This window comes from Perna viridis, chromosome 1 (assembly GCF_037379345.1).
Source record: "Perna viridis isolate PV_CMFRI_1.1 ecotype Kerala chromosome 1, ASM3737934v1, whole genome shotgun sequence".
Taxonomy (NCBI): Eukaryota; Metazoa; Mollusca; class Bivalvia; order Mytilida; family Mytilidae; genus Perna; species Perna viridis.
The window spans coordinates 1,894,760-1,922,114 of NC_142445.1; the positions used below are offsets into that span (position 1 = coordinate 1,894,760).

Sequence of the window (27,355 nt, forward strand, 5' to 3'; positions counted from 1 at the left end):
TATGACCTTTGGCCTTTATGTACTTGCAGCAGTCTGAGCAGTGATGTACTATAGGACCTGTGGCCTTTATGTACTTACAGCAGTCTGAGCAGTGATGTACTGTATGACCTGTGGCCTTTATGTACTTACAGCAGTCGAGCAGTGATGTACTATACGACCTTTGGGTTTATGTACTTACAGCAGTCTGAGCAGTGATATGGGTACACCCTATAATTTTGGCACCAGAAAGAGGCTTGTCTGCTTCAGCTCTTTTTCTCAGGGCTATCACTCCTGGCATTTCTGTCAATAACAAAAAGTTAAAAATAACATGTTACAAGTTTACATGTTTCTATCTATTTTGTCTGCTTTTCTAACAATCACACAGTTCATCCACTCAGTCAAATTTACATTTAAAACAAACAGTAAAATAAAATTGTCAACAGTATTCCTGTGTACAGTCACAAAAAAGGCTCATTAAAGATATTTACTATGTAATTTTAAGTCCGTTAAATAAAATTGTCAATCTGACAAAAAATATGATCACACGTATATCCATGCATAAACTTAATGTAGTCACAAGATATTCACTATGTTTTTTTCTAAGTGAAATATGTAGATTTGCAGATCTAAATGCAAAAACCTTGAATTTTAAACACCTGAGTACATATAAACTTATAACTAATGATGGGTAATAACTAAGTCAAAATAACTTATAGGGTAATATTTCATTTTAAAAAATTCTTTTTTTGGTACATGTATACCTTGCTCAGCAATTTCTATCTCTCGTCGACCAAATGCTGCATGGTCAATGTTTCTGACACAAAAATCACCACTGCCTTTAGAGTTTTTCTGAAACCGGACAAATAATAAGTAAATTGACCTGTCCATCTTGGTTATAGACTGGATTAAGTTGTTGATATTTTTTAATTTTCCGATTTTTTCTGCATGCAATGAAGAATTTATTTGGTTCAGTTTAAACATGTGTCAATATAAACAAGTACTATCTTTAAAAATAAAGACAGTCTACGCAGTAAAATTTTTATTTCAGGAATTTTCATTCAGGAAATAACAGATACAGTTTTACTAACACAACTAAGTTATCAGTATTTGGCCAATCGGGAAACAGAATTGTGATCAGGTCACTTGCCTTTCCATGGAAGAGCATCTTTAAGGTCAAAGGGTAAAAAGCGAAACTATATCGACTATGTCTGAAAAAACAGTTTTGTCCACAAGTCACTGATATATTATACTGCAATTGTTTTATTTGAGCAACCAAAAAGCATTGACAGTATTGATGACAGTATATAACACATTGGCTCCACCTACTTTCCTTGTATGTACTATCCTACTGCTGTTATCTGGGGCCACTAGTGGGGAAATAAATGTAAACTGGGTTTCAAAAAATGATAATGACAGTATATTGACTAGGAATTCAGTACGAATCATAAAAAAAAAACAAAGTCTTGTGTTTTACCCTGATTCTAAGCTGTATGTTGTTTTAAACTGTCTATTTATCCCTACAATAAAGTTTTCACCATATAATCAATGGAAATAAGATTATAAATCACAGAATGACAGCAATGGCTCTGCTGTTAAATTATTCTCCAACTTCCAGTCAACTTCAAATACAAAATCACAACAGAGTGGTGAATGTTTAAACCAACAAATTAAGGGCTGATTCAACTTCTGGAGGAAGAACAAATCATGGAAAAGAAATACAAAGAATCCCATCCATCTTCTCATGACTACAGCAGATTAACTCCATCATGATTTAAGTAGCCACAAATGAGGTATAATTTTCTGACTTAATGTCAGAATTAGAGAACCATAAGGAACCTTGTTAACAATTCACAATACTAACTTGTTTGATTAGTATCTTATTTCAACACTCAATTAACTTAATATAAGATTTAGCATTTCAGACTCTGTATGCTGAATATTCACTGCAATGACAAATAAAAACTCAAAGAACTTGTCCAATTAATTGTACATTTCAAATAAGACAACATGCAAAAACATAGTAACAGATGCCATACTGTTTGATTACCATGATGTCAGGTAATGAGACACATGAGGTAAATCTTCACCATCTGTAGTTTAGTATTAGTACTTTGGTTATTGGTCAGTTTATTGTAATACTAATAACTTAAAACCAAAATCTGTTTCTATTAAAATGTTAATTTAAAACTCTTGATGTGGAATAAAATAAGCGCTATTTAAAAAAAAAAAATCATTAATAGAACTAAATGAACTTGTCTGAGTACTGTACTACTTCGATCATGACAATCCTCAGATAGACTTGTCTGAGTACTGTACCACTCCCATCACGACAATCCTCAGAACTTGTCTGAGTACTGTACCACTTCCATCATGACAATCCTCAGATAGATGTTTCCTGAATGTTTGCATTTAGACAAGCTGAGAAATGTTTGAACAATCAAAACCATGACAACCTAAGGGTAAATATCAAGGAGAACCTGATATCAAGACAAAGAACATTTTCCAAAAGAAACAAACTGTCTTCAAATCTCAAAAGTATTCATATACACTTATGTGTTGTAGCGGTGGTATTAAAAACAAGTGGTTTTAAAACTGACAGAAACTAATCAGTGAGAAAAATTAAGTCGCACATTGTTCTGCTAAGTAAAGTACAAAACAGGAAGTTGATATTGGACAGCAAAATTGTTCACAAAATACACCCAAACTTATTTTAGGCCACATACCAAATTTGAAACCCATTAAGTAAAACCCAACCCAAGATCTTTCTCATATCATGTGGGGTCCAATGCATTTAATTCAAGTTGTACTTCTGGTAAACACATAACAGCATATAACTGATTAGTTCTCCCAAAATTCTGGCAATAATACAAAAATCACACTTTTCATCAAAATCCCATATTTTCTGTTATACCTGATAATGAGTGGGAGTTCCATCATCATTTTACTGTAATTACTTAATTAAACCATTAAATAAATACATTAATAGTCATGATGATCATTCCACAGTCTTTAATGCAGAAAACCAATACATTGTTGAATTTATATACAAAAGGTGCTTTGAAAAATATAAACCTATCGCTCTCATTACCTAATGGTTTAAAAGAAATAGAAAATTAGTTTCTTTGTTTTACAGCAATAACTCATTAAAACCATTAAATTAATGTTTCTTCCATGTAACATGACAATTTGAAACAAATGGAGAGGATTAACTATGAGAGATTGGCTTGTATTTAAAGTGATCTTCTTGCATGAATTCTGGTTGTGAAACAATTTAAAACAAATGTTGCATGATTGAGACTGTTTATCTAGGATAGATGTTAAAATGATGCCATAAATTATTGGCGATAAATTCTGACTCTAGAATAGATTCAATCATTTAGATATGGAATGACTTTGATTGATATAAAAAATATTTATCATAAAATAAAAACACAGACACAAGAATTACTGAATTAACAGGGCATGTCCTTGAAACCAAAAAGAACTTAAAGAAGAACATACAACATGTACAATTGTCCAAAACCAAGGGAATAAGATAAAGTAAACATTGACAGAAATAGAAAATAAAAACAGAAAGAAAATATCCAGAGAGTTATCAGTAAATAATCATACAGGCTCTGATATAACACAGAGGTGCAAGCTAGGTAAAGCAGAAAATAGAGTGAAACACAATGCACACCAAGATGTCTGTGTGGAATAATCCAATGGCTAACCAAGTATTTATCCTTTATTCTAAAAACTATTACTAAAATTTAGTATCTGTGTCAACATTACTAAAATTGAAGAACCATGTAAAGTCATGATTCTATACATATCAGGTAACATAGACATAAAGAAAAAGAATGGCAAAGTACTACAGCCCACCATAGCAGGTTTATTGATATTCTATAATAACTATTTACAGATATTAAAGCTTCAGGGTAAAACTGAGTAAAATTTATTGTTCCTAAGAACTTAAATGTCAGTGGTAAATTTATGGTCCAATTTCAATATCCATTTTTACTTTAAACTAATAACATAATATTTAAATGCTGTTGGAATTTATCAAATGTTTTTTTTTAATTTGCTTGAATTTACCAGGACTGTAACTGATATTTTTCATTGCATTTCAATCTTAGGCAAAAATTGGCACAGATATATGTAAATGAAATAAAGGAAACATGTACACAAGCAAATGTGCCACACATTTGCATCATATGATTATCACATGAATCAAACAACATATGATTATCATATGTTTCAGTTTTCATATGATCATCTAATGATTATCATATGGTAATCATGTTTTTCAAAAAGATATGATTATCATATGTTTTCAAGCCAAAATTATATGAAAATCAAATGCCTATCGAATGTTAAATATCATATGATTATCATATGTTGCACATTTGACTGTGTAGTTATTTCAAAAGTCAGGGGAGGAAAAGAAAACAACAAACAATATACACTAAACTAGAAGTACAGTGGTAACTTGGTTTCTATCAATTTAGAGCATGAACCATGTGAAATCCAAAACTGGTATTTTTAAGACCGTGTGGTGACCTGTAGAAATTTATTTGTCCCTTTCTTGGCTTTCGGTGGATGACTGTCTAATTGGCAATCATACCACATCTCCTATTTTTATATTGCTAGATTGGTAAAAAAAGTGTTATGCCAATATACACTTATATACATGTACTTATCAACAACCCTATGTTAAAAAAAAAAATAAATTAAAGTTCACACAACTGATAAAAAAAGTAAAATATGTAAAGCATTTAGAGAATCTGTTACTGATTAAGTTTGTCATCTCCCAGGATTAAATTAATATGGAAAGAATAATCAGGTTTCTATCTCAACCAAAAATCTCATCATCCAGAGATCACATTTACATTGAAATGGAAGCTGTCTTCAAATTTAATGGAAATTCTGTGGCCATGTCAACAAATTTCAATTCTAAATTTGATTTCTGGGAATATGAATCAAGACAAGTTGAAGGGAAATAGCTTTAATTCCATGTCACACAGGAAAACAATCAAGCAAACATAACTTATATAATGTATAACCATTGGGATTACAAAAATAATACATAAAATGTTTGCAACAAGGAATTGAAGTCAAAAATATAACCAACTGCTTCCAAGGACACACTTTAATATAACCTTAGAGGTCAAACTGGGGAGTATATGAATCACCTTGCTAATTCATCCATTCATGCAAATTGTAAGCATTTTTTCATGCTATCGAACCCAGTTACACAATTCATTTCAATTCCTACACTCTACTTAAGTAATTGTTCAAAAATCAAACACCTACAAATAATATGGATAAGGGAAACCAACAACTAATGCTGACAATATTGACAGCGACCATGGCAAAGACAGCAACAGTAACAATATTGACAGCAGCCATAGCAAAGACAGCACCAGTGACAATAATGACAGCAGTAATAGCTCAGAGATTACCAGTGGAATTGTTGACAGCGACTATTGCAAAGACAGCACCAGTGACAATATTGACAGCGACCATGGCAAAGACAGCACCAATGACAATGTTGAGAGCAGTCATAGCAAAGAGATCACCAGTGACAATGTTGACAGCAACCATGGCAAAGACAGCATAAGTGACAATATTGACAGTGACCATGGCAAAGACAGCACAAGTGACAATATTGACAGTGACCATGGCAAAGACAGCACAAGTGACAATGTTGACAGCAGCCATAGCAAAGACAGCACCGGTAACAATGTTGACAATGAGCATGGCAAAGACAGTACAATTGACATTGTTGACAATGACAATGGCAATGGCAGTGTCAGTGACAATGTTGAAAATGACCATGGCAAAAACAGCACCAATGGCAATGTTGACAATGACCATAGATAAGACAGCAGAAGTTGACAACAATCACCGCAAAGTCAGCACAACTGGCATAGTTGACAAGGACCATGCCCCGTGAGCACCAGTGAAAATGTTGACAGCAGCCACAGCAAATAGAGCACCAGTGACATTGTTGACAGCGACCATGGCAAAGACAACATCAATGACAATGTTGACAAAAACCATGGCAAATACAGCACCAGTTTTTAACAATAATGGCAAAGAAAGCCCAAGCAACAATGCTGACAACATCAATGGCAATGTTGACAATGACCATGACAAAGACAGCACCAGTTGACAACAATCATTGTAAACTCAGCACAACTGGCACCATTGCAATAAGCACCAGTGACAATGTTGACAACAACCATGACAAAAACAGCACCAGGAACAATGTATACAATGACCATGGCAGTCAGCACCAGAGATAATGTTGATAAACCATGACAAAGACAGCACCAGTGGCAATGGTAACAACCATAACAAAGAGAGCACAAGTGACAATTACATTTAAAATGACTGAAAAATTTTCAGAGCTGTATAGAAATATTCTAGAATGGTGCAGACTTTGGTAATAATTTCTAATATTTGACAAAACTGCAAGTCATGGATTCAAATCCTGAAGGATTAACTACCATCAAATTTCATAGCTGTGGAACAAATTTCTCCTTCCAGACTACTCAACATGGAAATTATTCCAATTTGGGCATCAAGCTTAATTTACAGGTATGTCAAACAATTTCAATATAAGGTTTAAATATCAGGGTCAATCATGATAAGCTGATTACTAAGATGTCTAACAGTTTTATCCTACTCCCAAAAGTCTCTAGCTGTCAAAGTTGGTAAATAATTCACAGAGAAATGTAATGGACAAGAAGATATGTGACAGCTGATTGCATAACATCATGTAATCTATGGGAATTATAAGAATTTATTACAAACAAAGAAAGCTCTCAAAAACAGCAAATAATTCTGGTTGTTTAAGAGAAAACAAAAATGAACTGATTAGAAGATGAAAAACTGAACAAATGTAAGGTGATGAAATCTAAACTAATTTGGATGTAAAGTGCTTTACGCAATAGTCATTGACAGACTTACTGGTGACATGTAATTGACTACAAGACAGATTTTAACCATTTGCTATGGAAACAATTATCCAACTCAATATTGATAGACTTTTAACACATTCTATGGAGACATCCATATATGCTTTGAAATCAACCACCTAACTGAAATGGGTACTGCAAAGTGGATTTAAGATAATCCTTAAATAAACAGTATGGAATGATAATTCTGAGACTTGAAGCAGACCTATTTCTTCAGATATCAGTATGACTTGACAACTAATACAAATAAATAAAAGGCATTGAAGAAATATAAAATTATTGCATGTTTTTGCATTAATGATGATATATGGTTTATTGGTCTGCTTTATCTGAAGTTGTCAGACATACACAGTAAAGGTTTATCTGAAGTACTTAAAGAAAGTATACAAAATACACACAGTAAAGGTTTACCTGAGCTTTAAAGTATAGCATGAAATTGTCAGCCATACACAGTAAAGTTTTACCTGAAGTTCTTACATAAAGTATAGCGTGACGTTGTCAGACATTTACAGTAAAGGTTTATCTTCAATACTTTTCAAAAGTATAGCATGACATTGTCATACATACACAGTAAAGGTTTATCTGAAGTACTAATATAAAGTATAGCATGACATTGTCAGACATACACAGTTAAGGTTTATCTGAAGTTCTTACCTAAAGTATAGTGTGACATTGTCAGACATACACAGTAAAGGTTTATCTGAAGTACTAATATAAAGTACAGCATGACATTGTCAGACATACACAGTTAAGGTTTATCTGAAGTTCTTACATAAAGTATAGCATGACGTTGTCAGACATACACAATAAAGGTTTATCTGAAGTACTTTTCGAAAGTATAGCATGACATTGTCAGACATACACAGTAAAGGTTTATCTGAAGTACTAATATAAAGTATAGCGTGACGTTGTCAGACATACACAGTTAAGGTTTATCTTATGTTCTTACATAAAGTATAGCGTGACATTGTCAGACATACACAGTAAAGGTTTATCTGAAGTACTAATATAAAGTATAGTATGACATTGTCAGACATACACAGTAAAGGTTTATCTGAAGTACTAATATAAAGTATAGCGTGACGTTGTCAGACATACACAGTAAAGGTTTATCTGAAGTACTAATATAAGTATAGCATGACGTTGTCAGACATACACAGTAAAGGTTATCTTCAAAATTCAAAATTACTAAAGTGATCATCTCTAGGCAATAGGTCAAGGTAAAACCTGAAAGTTAGAAACCATCATGACAGCATAAATCTTGATGAAGCTGATGAAGTAACAGACAACATATAAATAGTGGACCTACATTGTAGTTATACATATTGGACAAGTTCAACTTAAAAAAAAAAAATCCCTATCTCTCAATTTTTCTAACATTACTTCAGCAAGTCTGTAAGGATATGTAAGACAACTCATTTGTTGTCTTTGTGTGTGTGGGTGTGTTGTTTTTACCATCTGATGAACAAAGCTTGTTCAGTTGTTGGATAAATAAACTTTAATCCTGTATGCTTATTCAAATAGACGACTTTCACATTTACATCGAATCTGGTCAAAATTGGGTTTACATTTCATACTAGTCAAAGAAAGGATATCAGATGCTACAAAAAACAGTTAAAGTTATGTGGAAATAGGTTCTGAACATAGACATATCTGAAATGCCTCTAAAATATATGTGTCATTTAAAAATTCTCTGCAACGATTAATTCACGTATCAGTTCCCTTGGCTGCCGCATTGCATCTTATGCCTGTTGACTCAAGTTGACCTCCATATAAATAAAGAACTTTTTTTATGGGAACAGAAGTGAACGTGAAAGTTGTCTAAAGTATACAGGTATCCAATGATACAATTTCCCTTTATAACTAACTCAAGAGTTGCAACTAATTATACTGACCTGTACTTTTTCTCTTGGATTGACATCATCTTCATCTGAGGAACTTCCTGTATATGAAGCTGCAATAAAAGGATTCTAGAATTATACAGTGTGTAAACTTAATTATTGGTTGAAATTGAAAAATGATGAAGGAGGAAATAGAAGTAGAAAATGATACTAAAACACATAGCCAATACCCAAAACTCACATAGCCAATACCCAAAACTCACGTATAAGTTTTATGAGGTAAATTCTATCATGACTTCTTATTATAACAGATTAACTCCTTCTCAATTTGAGAAAAATAAACTGCAAAAACAACATTTAAACTTGAGGAAAGGTAGAAAGTGACAGTGGAATGATGTAAAACATGTCTAATCAAACATTCTGGAACAATTCAAAATTCTTACAACCAGGGCTTGAATTCAAATAACCTACTGAAAAAAACACAAACAGACGTCAATAACACTTTGTGTAGAAATTTAATAGCAAATACAAAAGCAGAAAGAAGAAAAAAAACATTAAAAGATCAATTCAGAAATTGAACTTCTACGCCTGTAAAGTTGCATCATTGCAGCATACCTCTAAATAATGTCTTGGCTGATAGGGAAAGACATAAACAATAGCAATACCAGAATTTCATTCAGTTTTTGAATCAATCCATTGGAAAAAGGCAAATATGAAGAAAATATGCATGATTTTCTTTCTATGTTTCATCACATAAATAATACCATTTAGTTTACATCATCTGAAAAGTTCACATAAAAACAACAAGAAAACACATTGGTCACTTTGAAAAACAAGATTCTCACCCTAAAGTGAGATAAAAGATGCGACATTAAAAAACATTGTATGACATCTTGTAAATACAAACAAATAGCAGTACAACGGGGTATTGGTATACTTATCACAGAATTAATTGGTATACTTATCACAGAATTAATTGATATACTTATCACAGAATTAATTAGTATACTTATCACAGAATTAATTTATTAGTGAGAGAGTAATCAAGGGAACCAAGGTTATAGAAAAAGGTTATAACATTAGAATCTCAAACTTAGGTTTCAAGGGCAGAACTTCAGAGATGTAAACTTCACTGAAATATTCTCCTAGAAAGATCAATAATATACAGCATCAAAGAAGATAATTTCATGCCATCTGACTTGTAATCATCAAGGAACACAGCCTAAATATGACAGACAACCATGATAATAGATTACTGTAGAATAGATTCCTGGAATGAAAGGCCACATCAGAACTGATTACTTAATAAAGAAGACAAAAATGATGAAATATCTTCAGACTTTCAACAAAACAGGAAGATTACAATACATCATTGAGATATTATATCATTCTTTATACCAATACTTACTGGCAGCAAGTGACAGCACATTTTATTCAACAATTTATCCAGGAAATTTCCTGTCTTTTACCATGAAATGATGAATTTATTAGGATGTGTAATAGATGGATCCTGGACATGAAGTGTAAGGCTATTGTTCCTATCTATACAGTACTTGATACTGGACATGAAGGGCTAAGGGAAGTGTGAGGCTATTGTTCCTATCTATACAGTACCTGATACTGGACATGAAGGGCTAGGGGAAGTGTGAGGCTATTGTTCCTATCTATACAGTACCTGATACTGGACATGAAGGGCTAAGGGAAGTGTGAGGGTATTGTTCCTATCCATATGGTACTTAATACTGGACATGAAGGGCTAAGGGAAGTGTGAGGGTATTGTTCCTATCCATATGGTACTTAATACTGGACATGAAGGGCTAAGGGAAGTGTGAGGGTATTGTTCCTATCCACATGGTACTTAATACTGGACATGAAGGGCTAAGGGAAGTGTGAGGCTATTGTTCCTATCCATATGGTACCTAATACTGGACATGAAGGGCTAAGAGAAGTGTGAGGCTATTGTTCCTATCTATATGGTACCTGATACTGGACATGAAGGTCTAAGGGAAGTGTGAGGGTAATAGTATCTGATACTTGATTTACATTCATTATGTAACTACTTAACAGAATGGTGAAGTCTGATAATGACATCATAAATGAAATATTACACCACCGAAGGGGTTTTTAATATCCTTGACTACCCTGTTGGGTCTCGCACGAATGGTGAAATATTATGATATTTTCAACAGTTATATACAATTGTCTATAAGATCTAAGGAATACAAAATTGTGGGAGGAATTGAAAAACTGAAAAAATGTTTTTTATCAATTAAAATTACTTCTAACATCCATTTCACTGATAGAAAAAGGCAAATATGATCCATTAATTAATGATCAAAGCACATTCAGGAAATTGAATGTATGTTATCTATGAACCAAAATTATTTTGGTTTTTGTCAAAACTTTGAGACAAACGTAACATAAGAAATCAAGAGAAAAAGGCAACATGGTACATTGATAAGGAAACTAAAAATGTCATTCATTGCTTTCAGCAACTCTGATAATACACACACCTTTCATGTCTAATAAGTTACTGGAATTCAAAATTAGCTTCATATTAAAATTAAAGTTCTAACTGACACGCTTATAAAAATAATCTTAGACAATCTAATTCAAACAACTGCATGCAGCATACATGTAATTACATTTATTGTGTTGAATCCATGTGATAGATTACCTATCAGTAGTTCTGAAAGGCAATTCAATATCTGTATTCAATATCCTGTAGTTGTGTATAACTGAATCAATGGAATCCCAATGGTACCAGTAAAGCTTTGTCACCATTCATCCTTAGTAAATACAGCAAATGTTTGGTTTTTGGTAGCACAATATGAACACAGCCATGATTTAATAAATAAAAAAGCTTCAAGAGTGTGAAAGTGAAAAACAAATCCAGCTTCAATAGTTCAATGGACAAATAACATACATTTGTAACTCTTACATACAAGACAAGATCACACACTCTAAGTTTAATACACCTATAAAGTATGGAAACTTACAATCATTTTAACCTATAATGTGTTTCTATTTGGTTGCATCACTAGTTGTCAATGAATGTACAAATACCAGTATCTAATGCCCACTTAAACACAAGTTAGAAATTTAGTTTATACAATGTATAAATATTTTAATATCATCAAGAAATGAAAGAAAAATTTTACAATCAAACTTACTGACAACTTATCAGGCCAAAATAAAATGTCATACCATGATTAATGAAGTTTTTATAACACAATGTAACAATATATATTCATTTCTCAAAGTAGTGGGCTTCAAAAGGCCAAATCAGAAAATTAATCCTACTTCAAACCCATTTTTCTACCATCCAAATGTATTTTTTGTTCAATTAAGACATGTAATTAGCCATATAAAGCACCTGGTATTTTGATACATACTGAGTTCATTATACATGTAACAGTAGTCATAAGGTATACAAAGCTATTACAGATCAATGCATTAAACTGATGATACCAGCATCCTTAAAGCACAACAACTTATTTGTAATGCTAAAACTATTGAATATGTTAGATCTAAGTACATATAACTTCCTGCCTTTTGTACCAGATCAATCATTATACAGTTACAGACTGGTTTGTATGCATTACATCTTCATTTAAGATAATGAAAAAGTTAATAGGAAATTCAAATGATCAAATTGAATCATGCATAAAACATAAATGATTAATTCAATTGTATTCTAAGTCTAACAGAAAGTTACAGTGGATATGAGGACATGATATGCATCCAAAAAACTTAAAATCTACATAATCAAAAGAAATTTAATACCAGTTAAGGCTACATTTGGTTATAGAATCAAGTCATGTTAAGGTCATTATTTAAAAGTGTCAGAGAGTATTGTCAGTGTCCTATAAAAGAGGTGAAGTTAGAGGTTACTGGCAAGCATCAATGCAACTTCAGGGTCAATACGTTTGACCTGTCACTTTTTAAGGTCGTTCCATATTACTTAGAACAGATAATAGGATACTACAACCATGAATATAAATATTCCTCATGACAAATGATATTGTGTCAACTTACTATCAAGTGTGCTCTACAGAGATAAAACACTTCAAGGAATCAGATCTTAATTATGGACAACCTAGTGGCTATAGGGATACACTCAATCTATAATACAGTAAACACTGAATTATAAACACCAGCCTGATTGGCAGATTAGCTACATTCACAATTCATTCCTGACTAAATTAGGTTTACTTCAAGAAAAGGTCAATAATCTATTGAGGGGTAAAAAGGTCAGAGCCAGAGATTCAGAGAGAATGTCAGATTTCAGGTAGAATAGATGTTATTTTCTGTCATCAATTAAATCATGAAATGGCATTTCATTTTCTATGATCTTACTGACAGGTATTTTATTATTTATTTTCTAAAAAATCAGTGAGAATTGCAGACCAAAAATTATTGAAGATTATTACCATAGTTACATGAGTCAAACTTACCAGGAGAAGAAGTAAACCTAATTGTACTTTGAGTTAGAGTTGCTCACTTACTTTTGTTCTTTGTATGTACAGTTTTGGTGGTTTTATGTTCTTTGTTGTATTTGTCTCTTTTTCATGTCTGGTCTTTAATCCTTGATTACATTCTTTTGATTTCCGCTTTAACCTTGGTTCCCTGGATTACTCTTTCGAGAGTTATTGTTCATGATTTGGTTGATTTTAGTGGGAGATGAAATCTGGAAGACTGTTTCCATGGTTACACGAGTCAAACTCATCATGAAAGGAGTTAAAACTGTTGGTCATTTATAGAAAAAAATCAACATTAATATAAAATGAACATGATGAATTGGAAATTCGGTTAATAGGATATTAAGCCTATATAATATGGTAATTATTGTTGCTATAGAAATGAGTACAAAAGTTACCATATAGAGAGTAGTGTTAGTGTAGGAAATCATATACCCAGGTAATTAATGGATAGATCTTTATAATAGAAGTGACAGGAAATAATCCATGAAACTAATTAATAATCTTTTCCAGAATTACTGTTGTAACAAACCAATAAGTAGGAACTCATTGTTTAGGGTCTCGGCAACATTTCTGAGAAAAAAATTATTAAGGAAGATGCTGAAACCAACATCAGTAACATACTTACAGGAGAACAGAGATCAGGCTTAAACATTTTGTTCTTAATCACAGAACCTTTACTTAATACTAATAAATTAAAAATTGCTTTTAAATATTTCAAATACTTTATAACCTTGCACTTTTACCAGATCTATAACCCGAGACCTGACATCTCAGAAAACTTTCAAATTAAACCAATCCTTCACTATTGCACAAATTAAGATGCTTAAATTAGTTTTCTGTCAAATAAAAACAATACTGCAGCTTGAATAATCCTTTTGAATCCTTATAAAAGAAGAAGTTTATTTGAACAACAGGTTCATAGCAGGTGCTTTTAGAAGGATTGCCAAGAAACAAAACGATTTAACATCAAAACTCTTATGTAAAATCATATGTTTATACAGGAGTATTCCTAGATAGAAATTACATATTGGCAAATCTTATAAAAATACAATCTATGATTTTCAGTCTGTCAATCAAGAATAAGTCTGAAACAATGAAGTTTACATTTTGATCAAAGCCACATTGAATTAGAGTTTGAATTAATACTGAGTTTGACAGGATCTGGCACACCAATCATGTTAGCAATCTTAAATGTTCAGAAAAGTTTCTACAACCACAAAGATTCAATGTAATATTAAATCTAAGATAATGAATGCAGTATACAGAAAAGGTTCAAATGATAGTACAAAATGTCATCTGTACAGAACTGATAGACTGCAGCTGATTTCATTATTTGTCTATAGACTCAGTGCTCTACTTAGATGATAATCTGACCATATTTGTCTCGAGTTAAAAATATTGTGCTGTTAATATTATTATTTTATTTGCAGACGAACATTGCACAAAAGAAAAATAAAGAAGAAAAAAAATTCCACTTAAAATAGCTAACATAAAGATTGCTTAAACAGGAAAAAACCTGTTAAACTGGTCAACAACTTCCCTCAGTAAACAACTTTTATTACACCTGATTAACAAGTTCAAAAAGAAATTGAAGTTCTGTTGTATTTCATTTTAGTTTTAGATATGTCTTTCATGAGAAATAGATCTTGTTGAAGTTAATAACAATGTTACAGATACACAATGTAGAAAAGTTATAAAAAAAAGATATAGATCAATGGCCTTTTTGATAGTTAAAAATAATATATTTAGTGAAGTTGCTCTAATTAAACTTAAAAAGAATGATAAATAAGTGAACAATAGCCACATTTAAAACTACAATAAAATGAATCAAGTTATCACACAATTTGCATCAGTAAGGAATTATTGGGTGGGGATCAATTTTACCTTATTACATAAGCAAAATCAGTGTTATTTAAATAAAATATAGAATAGCAGAAAGTACAGTTGAAGCTCAATGTGTCGAACTCAGATTAGTCAAAATCTTGGATAACTCGAACTAATTACAAAGTCCCAGCAAAACTCCCCTTACTCCAATACAATTTTACCTCAGATGAATCCAAACCTCAGATAACTCAAGGTAATCAATCAGTCCCCTCGATAGGACTTCAAGGTTAATTAACCCTGATGTCTCGAAGTCAACTAATTAGTCGGAAAACTGATTGCTTTATTACAAACCATGATTGAAGTGTGTTTTAACAACAGTTAGCATGGCTTTTAAAATTAATTTGTTGACACTCTTTATGGTTTGATTTGTTTATTTAATTAATTTAAAATTGCTCGTGTTGTTAAAAGAAACAAATTTTATTAATAACACGTGAGAATTTACACTAACAGTGATATCGGATATTTTGATATTTTGAAAAATTTTATCATTTATTAGGGTATTTCAACGACTACATTCGTTTCGCTAGTGAATTTGGAATTTTATCGTAATATTGTAGAGCACACGGTTTGACGATACTCCTGATTGTGAATCAAACAAAGCAGCATGTTATGAACTATGACGTTTTTGATATAAAAAAAATAAAACGGAAATTTCACTAAAACAGTCGGTGCTGTTCAGTATTTCACACATGATATACAATATACAAAAAAATATCTTCCGATATGAAACAAAGTACCGTGTAAAGTGAAGTACATGTACAAGCACAACAAATGATGTAACTACAGAAACAATCATGGACCAAACTACTAGTAAATCCGGTTTATCCTCGACCTCGGATTACTCAAACCTTGGATAACTCTGACATTTTTGCATGGTCCCTTCGACTTCGACTTAATGAGGTTTGACTGTAATTGTTTACTCATGGTGTTGAATATATATATATATATATAAAAGAATTATAAGGGTTAGAAAAATACTTTTTTCCACATTTTATTGTCAAAGATATTGCATTTAAAACTCCAGTAACAATATAACGATATAGATCTAAATCATTTCAATAATAATAGCTATTGTGTCAGTTATAGAAGATTCTTTACCACCATCACCACATTTGTAAATCATAATCTGAATCTCACCTAATTTTCTTTTAAACTACAGAACTGATAAATATACTCTGATGAAAGACATGGGCCCCCTAAGTTTTCTCAAAACTTAGGTCTATTTTAAGAACATCAGTTTACATTCCATCCAAGAACTATTGGTACATATCTACAGTCAGACATTCCCTTTGATGTAAAATTATTGAACAATATACAATATCATCTAAATCACTGGTAATTTCATTTATAGCAGTGTTTTAACTGCCATTTGATGACTTGATAGAATGTGATAAGGAATCATTTATCAACACCATCCAAAAATTAGTCCATTATTTCTACAGGAACATTAGTGCCTAATTCTAAGAAAAGGTCAAACTTCTAACACAGATATAAGATTTTTTACTGTCTTTGATGTGAAAGGATACAGGAGTTAATTACCTTGTACAAATAAGGCAAAGATATTATGTATTTAATTAGAATAGTAATGTTCAAATCTGACTTCAGGAAAAGATAGCAAAAGTACTGACTAAGCAAGGCAAACACATAGCTACAATGTTTTTCATGAAGCCAAGGCTTCAATAGCTAGCAACTAAAATAAATCCCTCCCCATTGTTTAAGCTACGAAAGGCTTCGACATTGATTTGGTCCTGGCTATGCCAGTGCAAGGGAATAGGTAGAAACATCAATGGTCATACCAAAGAACTGCCAGCATCTAAATATAATCAGACATGTAAGAAAGTTAAAAGGTAGTCTTACTTTGTAAACCTTATGTAATGACATTATGTGGACATGCCATGTACATGTATTTAAGACTAGAGATTTTAAATGTAAACATATTATAGGATTAAGATAGTAAAATTCATGCTGATTGTAGTAAATTTCTGTCATCTTAAGCATTTGCCACATGTAAATAAAAAAAATAGTATTCCTTCTTCCACAAAACAAATCACTTCCCTGGATTTAAGGGTTTCAATGTGAGTGGAGTATAAAAGTGTACATGTAAGAAAGACTATCATTAGTTTGTACTGAAACCTTTTACCAAACAGAGCATTACAAAAACTGTAATGAAATTACTTTAAAATGATTAACAGAGTATCCAGCCATTGTGAACATTCCTGAACTCCATAGAAGAATCTAGGATCATCTAAGTACTATCTTGGCACATGGAATTTGTCTTGTATACATAAACAACACATGCCTGACATGTAATTATCATGTTATATCATAATCCAAAATTACATGTAGAATGATTCCAACATTCAAGGTGCCTTACAGAACAGAGTGACCTCTCTACCAGATTGTCAATGGTTAGAAAGGAAAAAAAGAATAATACACATCAGTAAGGTCATTAATATACATCATCTACTGATCAAGGTGGTCAATAGATAATAATTGCTAGGAAACCATGCTCTATAGCTTGTCTTTCTAAGTAGTGGAGGAGAACAGAAACACAGCATGCAGCTTTTGAGGAGAATCTAGGACAGGATATAATTATTGTGAAACGAAACCTAAAAAATAAATAACAAAACAAAACATTACTTCCCATACAAGACACAACAACTTACATAGTGAATCTACACTCTCTCCTGTTGAAGAAGCATTGCTTGACCGACGGTCAACATACATCTGAATTGACAAACGTCTGTCCATCTGTATGCTATGACGTTTTCTCCCAGCCTTAGTCTTGTATGCTGTATCTCCACCCATGTTTCGAACTTTTTCAGAAACATCAAAGTTTTGGACATCAGCATCAGACACAGTTTTGCCTATTTTCTTCATGACAACTTAATCCTCCAAACAATTTTCCCCGCACAACCTTGTTTTCTCCTTCACAGTCAATCCATTCAATAAAATTTGTGTCCATAAAATTTTGACAATATCTAAAATATCTCCTTAAAATGTTTATACTAAGAAGGAATTTAGACAATGTCCAAACAGAACCTATACAATGTCATCTAGTTTCATCAACTGTAAACAAATCATATATCTCTCTGTAGGTACACTTTAATGGTAGTAAAACAAACCTACCATTTCCTAATATCATCAATATATTATTCTATACCTCAATGCACCAACACAAAGTCACATTTCAGTTTAAATGTCCGCTAATTCTTTAATAGTACACCAAAACAACCTTGATCACATTCAATTAAAACAATCACATAATTAATACTCCACTGAGGTAGCTTCCTTTGCAAGAACAAATTTAACTTTTTGGAGAACTGCCTGATCTATTTATAGAATGACAACAGAAACTTGTTATGAGATGTGCTTTGTTGATTGTATTCCACCCATCATCATTCCTTCTCTCTCCGTTATCAAACTCAGAAAACAGTCTTTACCTTATAGACAATTAATGGGGAAACTTTAATACTTGGCGTTATTGACAGTTTTCAAATAATTCCGGGCCTCTCATACACATGGATGTAAGAAATTGACTATGTGAACAAGCATAGGATTTTATCAAGCTGGGTTTTAATTATCACAGAAAGATGGATCAACAGGTTACAGATCAATGCAAAGTAAGTAAGTCAATTTATCTATATGTAACATGAGAGTAAGATATGTAAGTTATCCATGAAGAAATTCTTATTCTTCTGAATCAACTTACTATAAATTACATTTGATTTTATATTCATTTACAACAGATTGATAGATAGTACCAGTAGCATACTCTCAAATGCATTTAACAGGATATATATGTTATCAGTGATAATAAAAATATGACAATATCATTACTATTACAAGTATTGTTGATGTACTTTTATTGAGGGAACTACAAGTTTATATTAATCAAATGAGTAGATGTAGCAGAGTGAACACTGTGATCACTGCTATGATTTAACCACAACCTAAGAAAATTGTTACTGTTTAAGTCATCATTATATTTGTGGTCACAATAAACAGGTTTGTGTTAATATATATCATTCTGTGGACACAATTAAAAGATTTGAAATGATGAAATAATTTCTGTAAAGTCTAAATAAGTACTGATATGAAGAACAGTAAAGTCTAACAACCTATTTCACTGAAGAGTCATCCACACTTCTAAATGAATGGATAGAAACTTGAAAGACAGCTTAAAATGAAAAACATTAAATTAACAAAAAATACAATAAGTTAAAGATACCAGCAGCCAATTCAAAACCAATAACTATTTTACAATTCAAAATTTATTTATGGTCATTAGTCAAAACTGAAATAAGAAGGAAATGCTTCAGCTGCATGTCCTGTAACTCAAAGCAACACAAACCAATCTTATCATATCTTGATTGTGTTAAATTGTAAAAGTTTGTTGCATGTTTTCATTTTTTCAACATCTCTATTGATAATCACTACTTTACCATCTTAACATGAAAGGAACACATTACTCCCTATTTTAAATGCAACAATGGACAATAATAATAGCAAGTATTAAAATTTCATAATGATCTTTTAGATTGGTAAATGTCACATCATATTCATTAACTTTCAATTTATGACTGAAGTAACTGATGGCTTAGTTGCATGATAAAACTAAAATATAAACTTCAATTTTGTTTTCAATAGAAAGAAAATAAACCTATACAGAAATCACTTTATTATATCTTGATAATAAACACCAACTATATGTATACAGAATCAGAGGCCAGTAACTAATTATTTTACAAATAAATAGATTCTTTGTATGTCCCCCCCCAAAAAAAAACCCCAAAAAACCTGTTAAATATGGATTTTAATTCATACTTATTGTATAAAGAGAATAGATATGCTGAGTGTGTCAAAAAGACAACAACCCTACAGGAATGAAATCTACCCATGGGTTCTCAATAAACAACGAGGAAACCCTCACACCACAGGGTTGCTGAACTTCTCTGTCTCCATCACATGGATCAGATGCTTAGTTTGTATTATCAATAACAGCTACTTCTACTCTCCATAAAAACAGACTGAACTTGACCAACCATTATTCAAACAATAAATGGAAACTAATTGCTTTAGAAGTAAGTTCCATGACTACAGTTTCCTATCACGCCATAACTTAATTCAATATAATTTTAAAGTCTAAATTGAGAGCATCACCAAGTAGTAAAGGAATATAATTCTACTGATAAAATTAACCAACATTCCCTGAAGAAAAGAGGCTTAATGACCTTTTTTTGATGTTCAATAAAAATATTCTAAAAAAGAAAAGCAGTTTATTTTCATTTTAGTCTGCAAAGACAGTAATATGTTAGAACACATACATGCAACATTCTATTTTTTTTTATATACAGAAAACTCAGTTAAAACACAATGCAGTCTATTTGTGTGTCAGTGGGAAGATTGACATGATGGTACTCCAGTGTTTTCACTATTTTTTCTCCCAAAAGGTCATATAAAAATTTGAACTTGACAAATCTAATAATTTTTAACTGAATGATATGTAATTGTGCCCACTTGAACCGGCCAGACAGGTGTTTGAAGCATGCAAATTGGCCTCCAGCCTGTTCCTATTGAAAACACTGTACTCTTTCTCAATATTTTTATCCAAGTAGATTATCATTTTTGTTTCAGTTATACAACCATAAGTAATTGTTACTTGAGAAATTTTTGTGAAAAATGATACAAATTTAAATACTAATAGATACTTGTGTTATGGATTTTTTTAATATTACAGATGCAAATTTTGTTCAAAAGTGGCAAAAACTAAATTAACATTTTCGACGGAAACAACAAAATTGCAATAATGAATGGAAGCAGTAATTTCTGAATTTACAGTAGCTTCAAGACTTTTAAGAATCTGGTATATGTAACAATTTCTTCCTTATTATCTACATTGATTTTCATTAAGTAGAATTGCTTCCACAAATGCTCTTATGACAATATATTTTATACAGGAGCATCAATTCTTTAATATTCCAATGATACAGACTACTTGTACAATTACACAATCAGAACATCAAATGTTTATTTTATGTTTTCCTAAACGTCAATAACTTATCACTATAAATCTGTACCATTTTTTTCCGTAAATGACAGCAAACTCCACAATTCAGTAACATTTCACAATAAATCAAGTTTACTAGGAACCAATTCAGAAAATTAACAAGCTGACAAAACCATTGTTAAATACAGAGACAATTTTATTGAGTTTGTAAATCAATACAAAGTATTTGAATATCAACCTCAAATTCAATTACATAAACAATTAATGCTCAATTAAACAACTCCACTAACTGACAAAAAATAATCCAAAGAACAGTCTGGTAATGCAATGAATTACTTTATCAACTTCCTATACCAATGCTATGAAATCTGACACAGCCCTTAATGTTTTCATCAACTTTTCTCTGTAGAGACCATAATTATCTACTTCTAGCACTACATCCATTAGGCTACCCAGGACATTAGTATTACATTTAGAATAAACTGTAAAAGATTCCAATATTTTGTCCTCTTTTTTTATATAAGTGTTAAGGGGTTCTGTCCTTAGTCTTATGCCATGTTGAAATGGACTTGTTTCCCTCTGTGCAACAAGAAATCTGAAATAAAATCCCACAATATGGTACACTTGTATTAAGTATGGTCATAATATGAAGAGACTGTGACTAATAGTTGCAGATAAACCTGTTACAAAGGAAGGTAAAACAGTACATTGCCTTGGGAAATAAACAAAATACCTGGTTTGACTCAGTTATAGTCTAAAATCAAATGTTGATATCAATGCAAGACAAAGGAAGGGGCTTAGACCAAATCCCAGATCTATTATAAAGACAAAGGAAGGGGCTTAGACCAAATCCCAGATCTATTATAAAGACAAAGGAAGGGGCTTAGACCAAATCCCAGATCTATTATAAAGACAAAGGAAAGGGCTTAGACCAAATCCCAGATCTATTATAAAGACAAAGGAAGGGGCTTAGACCAAATCCCAGATGTATTATAAAGACAAAGGAAGGGGCTTAGACCAAATCCCAGATCTATTATAAAGACAAAGGAAGGGGCTTAGACCAAATCCCAGATCTATTATAAAGACAAAGGAAGGGGCTTAGACCAAATCCCAGGTCTATTAAAAGGACAAAGGAAGGGCCTTAGACCAAATCCCAGATCTATTATAAAGACAAAGGAAGGGGCTTAGACCAAATCCCAGATCTATTATAAGAATTAAAACAAACCCCATTGAATCAAATAAGAATTTTACAGCGAGGCGTATACAAGTAAATGTCCATTTTATAGTGAGGCGTATACAAGTAAATGTCCATTTTACAGCGAGGCGTATACAAGTAAATGTCCATTTTATAGCGAGGCGTATACAAGTAAATGTCCATTTTATAGCGAGGCGTATACAAGTAAATGTCCATTTTATAGCGAGGCGTATACAAGTAAATGTCCATCTTATAGCGAGGCGTATACAAGTAAATGTCCATCTTATAGCGAGGCGTATACAAGTAAATGTCCATTTTATAGCGAGGCGTATACAAGTAAATGTCCATTTTATGCTCTCTTTTGGGCAATGGTGGCCTTAACCACCAAAATCAATCCCAACCTTTCTTTGATGTAAAGAACCTTGTTGTGAACCTTCATTTACATCCATCTGCTAATACTCAAGTTATGCAAAATGTCCATGGAAAATGTAAGCAAGAATACTGACAGCACTGTAAGAAACAGAGAACACTTGCTTTGGTTTTGTTATGCATTTACTCTAAATGTAAATTAATAGATCATGATGGGAAAGTCATTAATGCCAATTAACACCTTTGTCTCGAGTGAAAAATGGTAATGTTGATTACCTCCCGTCTTTATCTATTCTCTTCCTTCACCAATACATTTTTGCCAGATGTGTGATAAAGAGAAAAAAAAACATACTGAATCATAAAATGATAAATCATTTACCAATTACAGTATTATGCATGAAGTGTTGAACCTTTGAATTTATCTTAACAAATAACTTACAGGGGTAGATTCAGGCAGGGGAGTGGTGCCCCCACCCCTAAAATCTGCAAAGCATGGGTTGTCAGGGGTAGATTGAGGTGGTTTTAGGTTGAAACTTTAATTTCTCCCTAATTTTACCACAAAAGATATCTACATTGCAACCACTCTGGAAGAACATTTCAAAACCTCAAAAATTTTCGCTTCGCTCCACTCAGTGAAATACAACTGTGGGCCCCCAATCTAAACTCCTAGATCCACCCCTGACTTAGTTGTCATTGTACATTTAGCTACACCTATAAAATCATAAAAAAATAATTTGTTAAAACCCTGTTCCATGACAGGAAAATTCCCATTTCCCACTTCCTGGGGAAAGTTATTTTATGATCAGTATGATCAACTGTAACCACATGTAAAAGAATTTTCAGCTGCTTAGGATATTTTGTAAACCACTTTCTAAGTATTCAAAATATTTTTGGGCATACTTCAAATTTAGCCTGTGCCATGGGGTTCACAAAGAGATTTAAACAGAAGTTCTCAAGTAAGCCTAACATGAAAATCTCTCTGTAGTGTGATAAACTTTATATCAGAATATCTTAATATCAAATTAAGGATCGCGCTTAAAATCAGAATGACAGGTTAATTGTATACAGAGTTAATAAATCAAAATTTCACTTTGAATCTTTAAAGAAAAAAAAAACATAAAGTTAATGCTCTTCCTCAAAACTCCAACAGTAAAGAGAAGTATAGTAAGGGAGGTAAATCCAATTGCAACACCCACACTAGAACACAGTGAATTCATATTGATATTTCCTATTCAAAAATGTAAGAGCATTTTTGAAAGAAATATCATTCAGAATGATCAATCCATCAAAAAAAGTTTTCATAAAAAAAAAAAAAGGAAACGTAAATGAACAAAATTCTTGGTTGATTATTTGGAGGACCAGATTGATGGAACTACATGTGTTGTCTACAAATGAGGAAGCAAAATAAAATCCTTTTGAAAATTGAAACCAAGGTTTAAGAAGCATTAAGATAATTCAATATTATCCTAAATGTTAATTGTTTTACCTGCCGATTGAGATTCCATGTTTACCTGTAGACACAGGTGACAATATATAATTAAGGTACATGGTGATGACTTATCATTATTCATATGTAATTTACGATTTGCTTACATCAGAGAAATCAATGAATAAATGGAATAACAATATATTATGGAAAAAAACTTGTTTTTCACATTAAACAATATGTGATTACTAGAGTTTTTTTTTCTTTTTCAGAAAAAAAAAATGAAAATATCAAATGGAACCATAAGGAACATATTTTTTATGATGTAACATTTTGGTGAATAGTCTAAATAATACAAAAACAGCAAAGGTTTCAGATGTAGAGAAAAGTTAGAAAGATTAAATAAAATAGTAGAATTAATATTAGAAATACTTGCAAAAATTTGAAAAAAAAAAACATCAATACATCACAACTTTAAAGGGAAATAACTCTTCAAAAGATTATGAAAAGTAATTTAACATTTGAATTTGATATCATCTTACTGCAACTGTTCACCATGTGTATTAATTTTTATTTCAGTTTTAATTAGACATAAAAAAAAAACTGTTGCTCCTTCCATATTCGATCAGTATTTACTTTGATTTATCAAAAAAACAAAAAAAAAATACACAATTTATTTTCTAGACTTTTTTGGTAGAGACAACTAAGTTACATAGATGGTCTAATATTATCTAAGATTCAGTATTTTTTTTCATCACATTGGTCCCACAAAAGCTAAGATTAAGGACACTTTAGACATTGGGAGGTCATTTGATTTCTTGACCTACTATTAGAGATCAACAACAGAGGACGATTCATGACTAAAGTTTTCATTATTACTACATACAGTAAACACTGTTGATGTGTTGTAATTAAGTTATACTTATTATAAAAGAACTGGTGTCGAATTCACAAAAAGTTGTAAGAGTAAAGTTGATCGTAAGTAATGATGTCACAGTCAAAAATAGCATTGTGACGTCATTATTTACAATCAATTTCACACTTGCGACTTTTTGTGAAATCAATGCCAGGTTAGAGATTATGGATTTGAAATTAGGTATCAAGAATTATGCCCTACAAATTAGAACAAGAGGCTTTCATGAGCCGGAATGGCTCACCTGGTTAAATTTTTGTTTGCCTTTCAAAGGCAATAACTCTAACAAGGAGTTGTCTGGCAATTTTGACTCAAGTTTGAAGACCTTGGTAGGACTTATTATAAGGATCATTTCATCAATTGAAAGTTTCTTTCTATCTATAAGAGTTTTCAAGATATTGGCTTAAAACTGATAAAAACATCATTTCAAGGGCAATAACTCAAACAATGAGTCATCCAACAACTTTGATCACTTGTATATTATTGTAGGCCTTATGATAAGTATCATTTCGGCAGGCGAAAGAATTTGGCCAAACCTGGCAGTTTTGGAGAAGTATGAGAAAAACTTTGTTTTAATTTTAGTAACGGTAGCCATGTTTTTTTTTACGTATCCAAAATCCCCACATCAGACCTATGCAGAATACCCTAAGGAACATTCATTCCAAATTTGGATAAATTGGTCAAGTAATGACGGAGGAGATTTTTGAAAGAAATAACATTAAAAAGAGCAAAAAACTTTGAAAAGGGGCAATAACTTCAAAATGGCTTAACAGATTATAAAGAAAATTTGACCACAGATAGATTTCTTCATGCTAAACATATATAAGCTGTAAGAATTTGGTTAAACTTAATAATTTTGGAGACATATGTGAAAAACTTCTGTCTGACCCGTATGTTCTATTCTAAGTAACAACAGCCATGTTTTTCAACAGATTAAAAATCCCCACACCAGTTCTATGCAGGATACCCCAAGAAACATTCATACAAAGTTTTGTCCTAATTGGTCAAGTGGTGTTTAAGGAGAAGAGTTTTGAAAAATAGTTAACGACGAGGGACATCAAGTGAGGGCAATAGCTGAAATGGTCTTTTGCCAAGAGCGCTAAAAGAGAAGTAACAATTAAGAAGTCCCCTTATATGTATGCCATGTCTCAGAAGGAATTTTTAATGAGTGTCTAATAGGTATTTAATGACATTTATAATAAAACCCCCCATGTTTAAATGCTTTTATAAACTTTGTTTTTCAGAAATTAGAAATGATAAATATAAAATGCATGGTCAGTTGAAATTATTTTGTTGTTACACATAAGATTTGAATGATACACTGACAATATTTAAATGAATTTTGTTAACACTCAGACCAGAGTATAAGATTTTTTTTAAGAAAGAGAAAAATGTACTTTCAGCTGGGACCAACTACAGTTTAATGAGAGATGCCATTGTTATAAAGTATACATGTATTGATATCCAAACTGGTCAACAGAAAATTGTAGATTTATATTACAGTGTTTTGGGAGCATGACATTGTAAAATACTGCTAATAAAAAAAATTAAAAAAAAAAAAAAAAAACATACGATAAATGACTTCAAGGTCAAAGATTTTAAAAGGGTCACCCAGTTATGTAACACATCATACTGATATTGTCTACTCAAATGATAATAAAATGCAGGTCAATCTGAATAAATATGGGCACACAATTCAATCTTGATATTGCTTTCATATTTCATTGTGATTAAACAATGACACAGATTAGAATTTGAGCCTTTTTTTACCCCTACTTCCTGAATGGTTCCAGACACAACCTCCAAAATTAATCCAAATCTTTCTCTGGGGTATGGTACTTTGTGATAGTATTTCAAATAGATTCATACCCTTTTATTCATGTTATCATCCAGACATAAGAAAAATTCTTAATTCTGTCCCCTTAATGGACCTTATTCTTTTTTAGCTCAAGTCACAACCCAAAAAATCCCAGTTTCCTTCTGTAGTACAATTTAAAAGAGGTCCATTCACTTTAACTCAAGATATTGTCTGGACCTCAGGAACAATATTGTTTCTTTTTGGACTTCATTCCTAACTGGTTCAAGTCAATTCCCCCAAAAAAATATCCAAAACTTCCTTTGATGGTATAGCATCTTGTGGCACAATTCAAATAAAAAGCTATCATGGGATGCAGCATGATACAACCATATTGTTTGAACTCTGAACAGTTGGGGTAAGTGTGGACAAACTTAAGCAATTGGACTTACATTTCATTATGGACACAATGTAGCACAAAATTTGAAATTCAA

At 31.9% G+C, this 27,355-nt stretch overlaps 1 protein-coding gene and 1 long non-coding RNA gene across 15 annotated transcripts in view; one reads left to right on the forward strand and one right to left on the reverse strand.

The window, feature by feature from the left end:
* The window catches only part of LOC148626811 (adenosylhomocysteinase-like 1), a 72,075-nt gene that overhangs the window by 24,400 nt on the left and 20,320 nt on the right, over window positions 1–27,355 (reverse strand). For 8 of the 9 annotated variants that reach the window (XM_088541355.1, XM_088541229.1, XM_088541107.1 and 5 more), the window contains 3 exons: window positions 8,840–8,898; window positions 741–828; window positions 179–279 (listed from right to left, as the gene is read on the reverse strand). In XM_088541355.1, the coding sequence (XP_088397481.1) occupies window positions 179–279; window positions 741–828; window positions 8,840–8,898 (248 nt within the window). Of the gene's footprint in view, window positions 1–178; window positions 280–740; window positions 829–8,839; window positions 8,899–17,819; window positions 18,365–27,355 lie in introns of those variants that run through there. The other variant, XM_088541161.1, reaches the window with a different exon arrangement.
* The window catches only part of LOC148626812 (uncharacterized), a 39,064-nt gene continuing 30,347 nt past the window's right edge, over window positions 18,639–27,355 (forward strand). Inside the window, exons 1-2 of one of the 6 annotated variants that reach the window (XR_015914732.1) lie at window positions 18,651–18,776; window positions 25,999–26,245. This is a non-coding gene — a long non-coding RNA (uncharacterized LOC148626812). Of the gene's footprint in view, window positions 18,781–25,998; window positions 26,246–27,355 lie in introns of all 6 variants that reach the window. The other 5 variants (XR_015914745.1, XR_015914721.1, XR_015914728.1 and 2 more) reach the window with 5 other exon arrangements.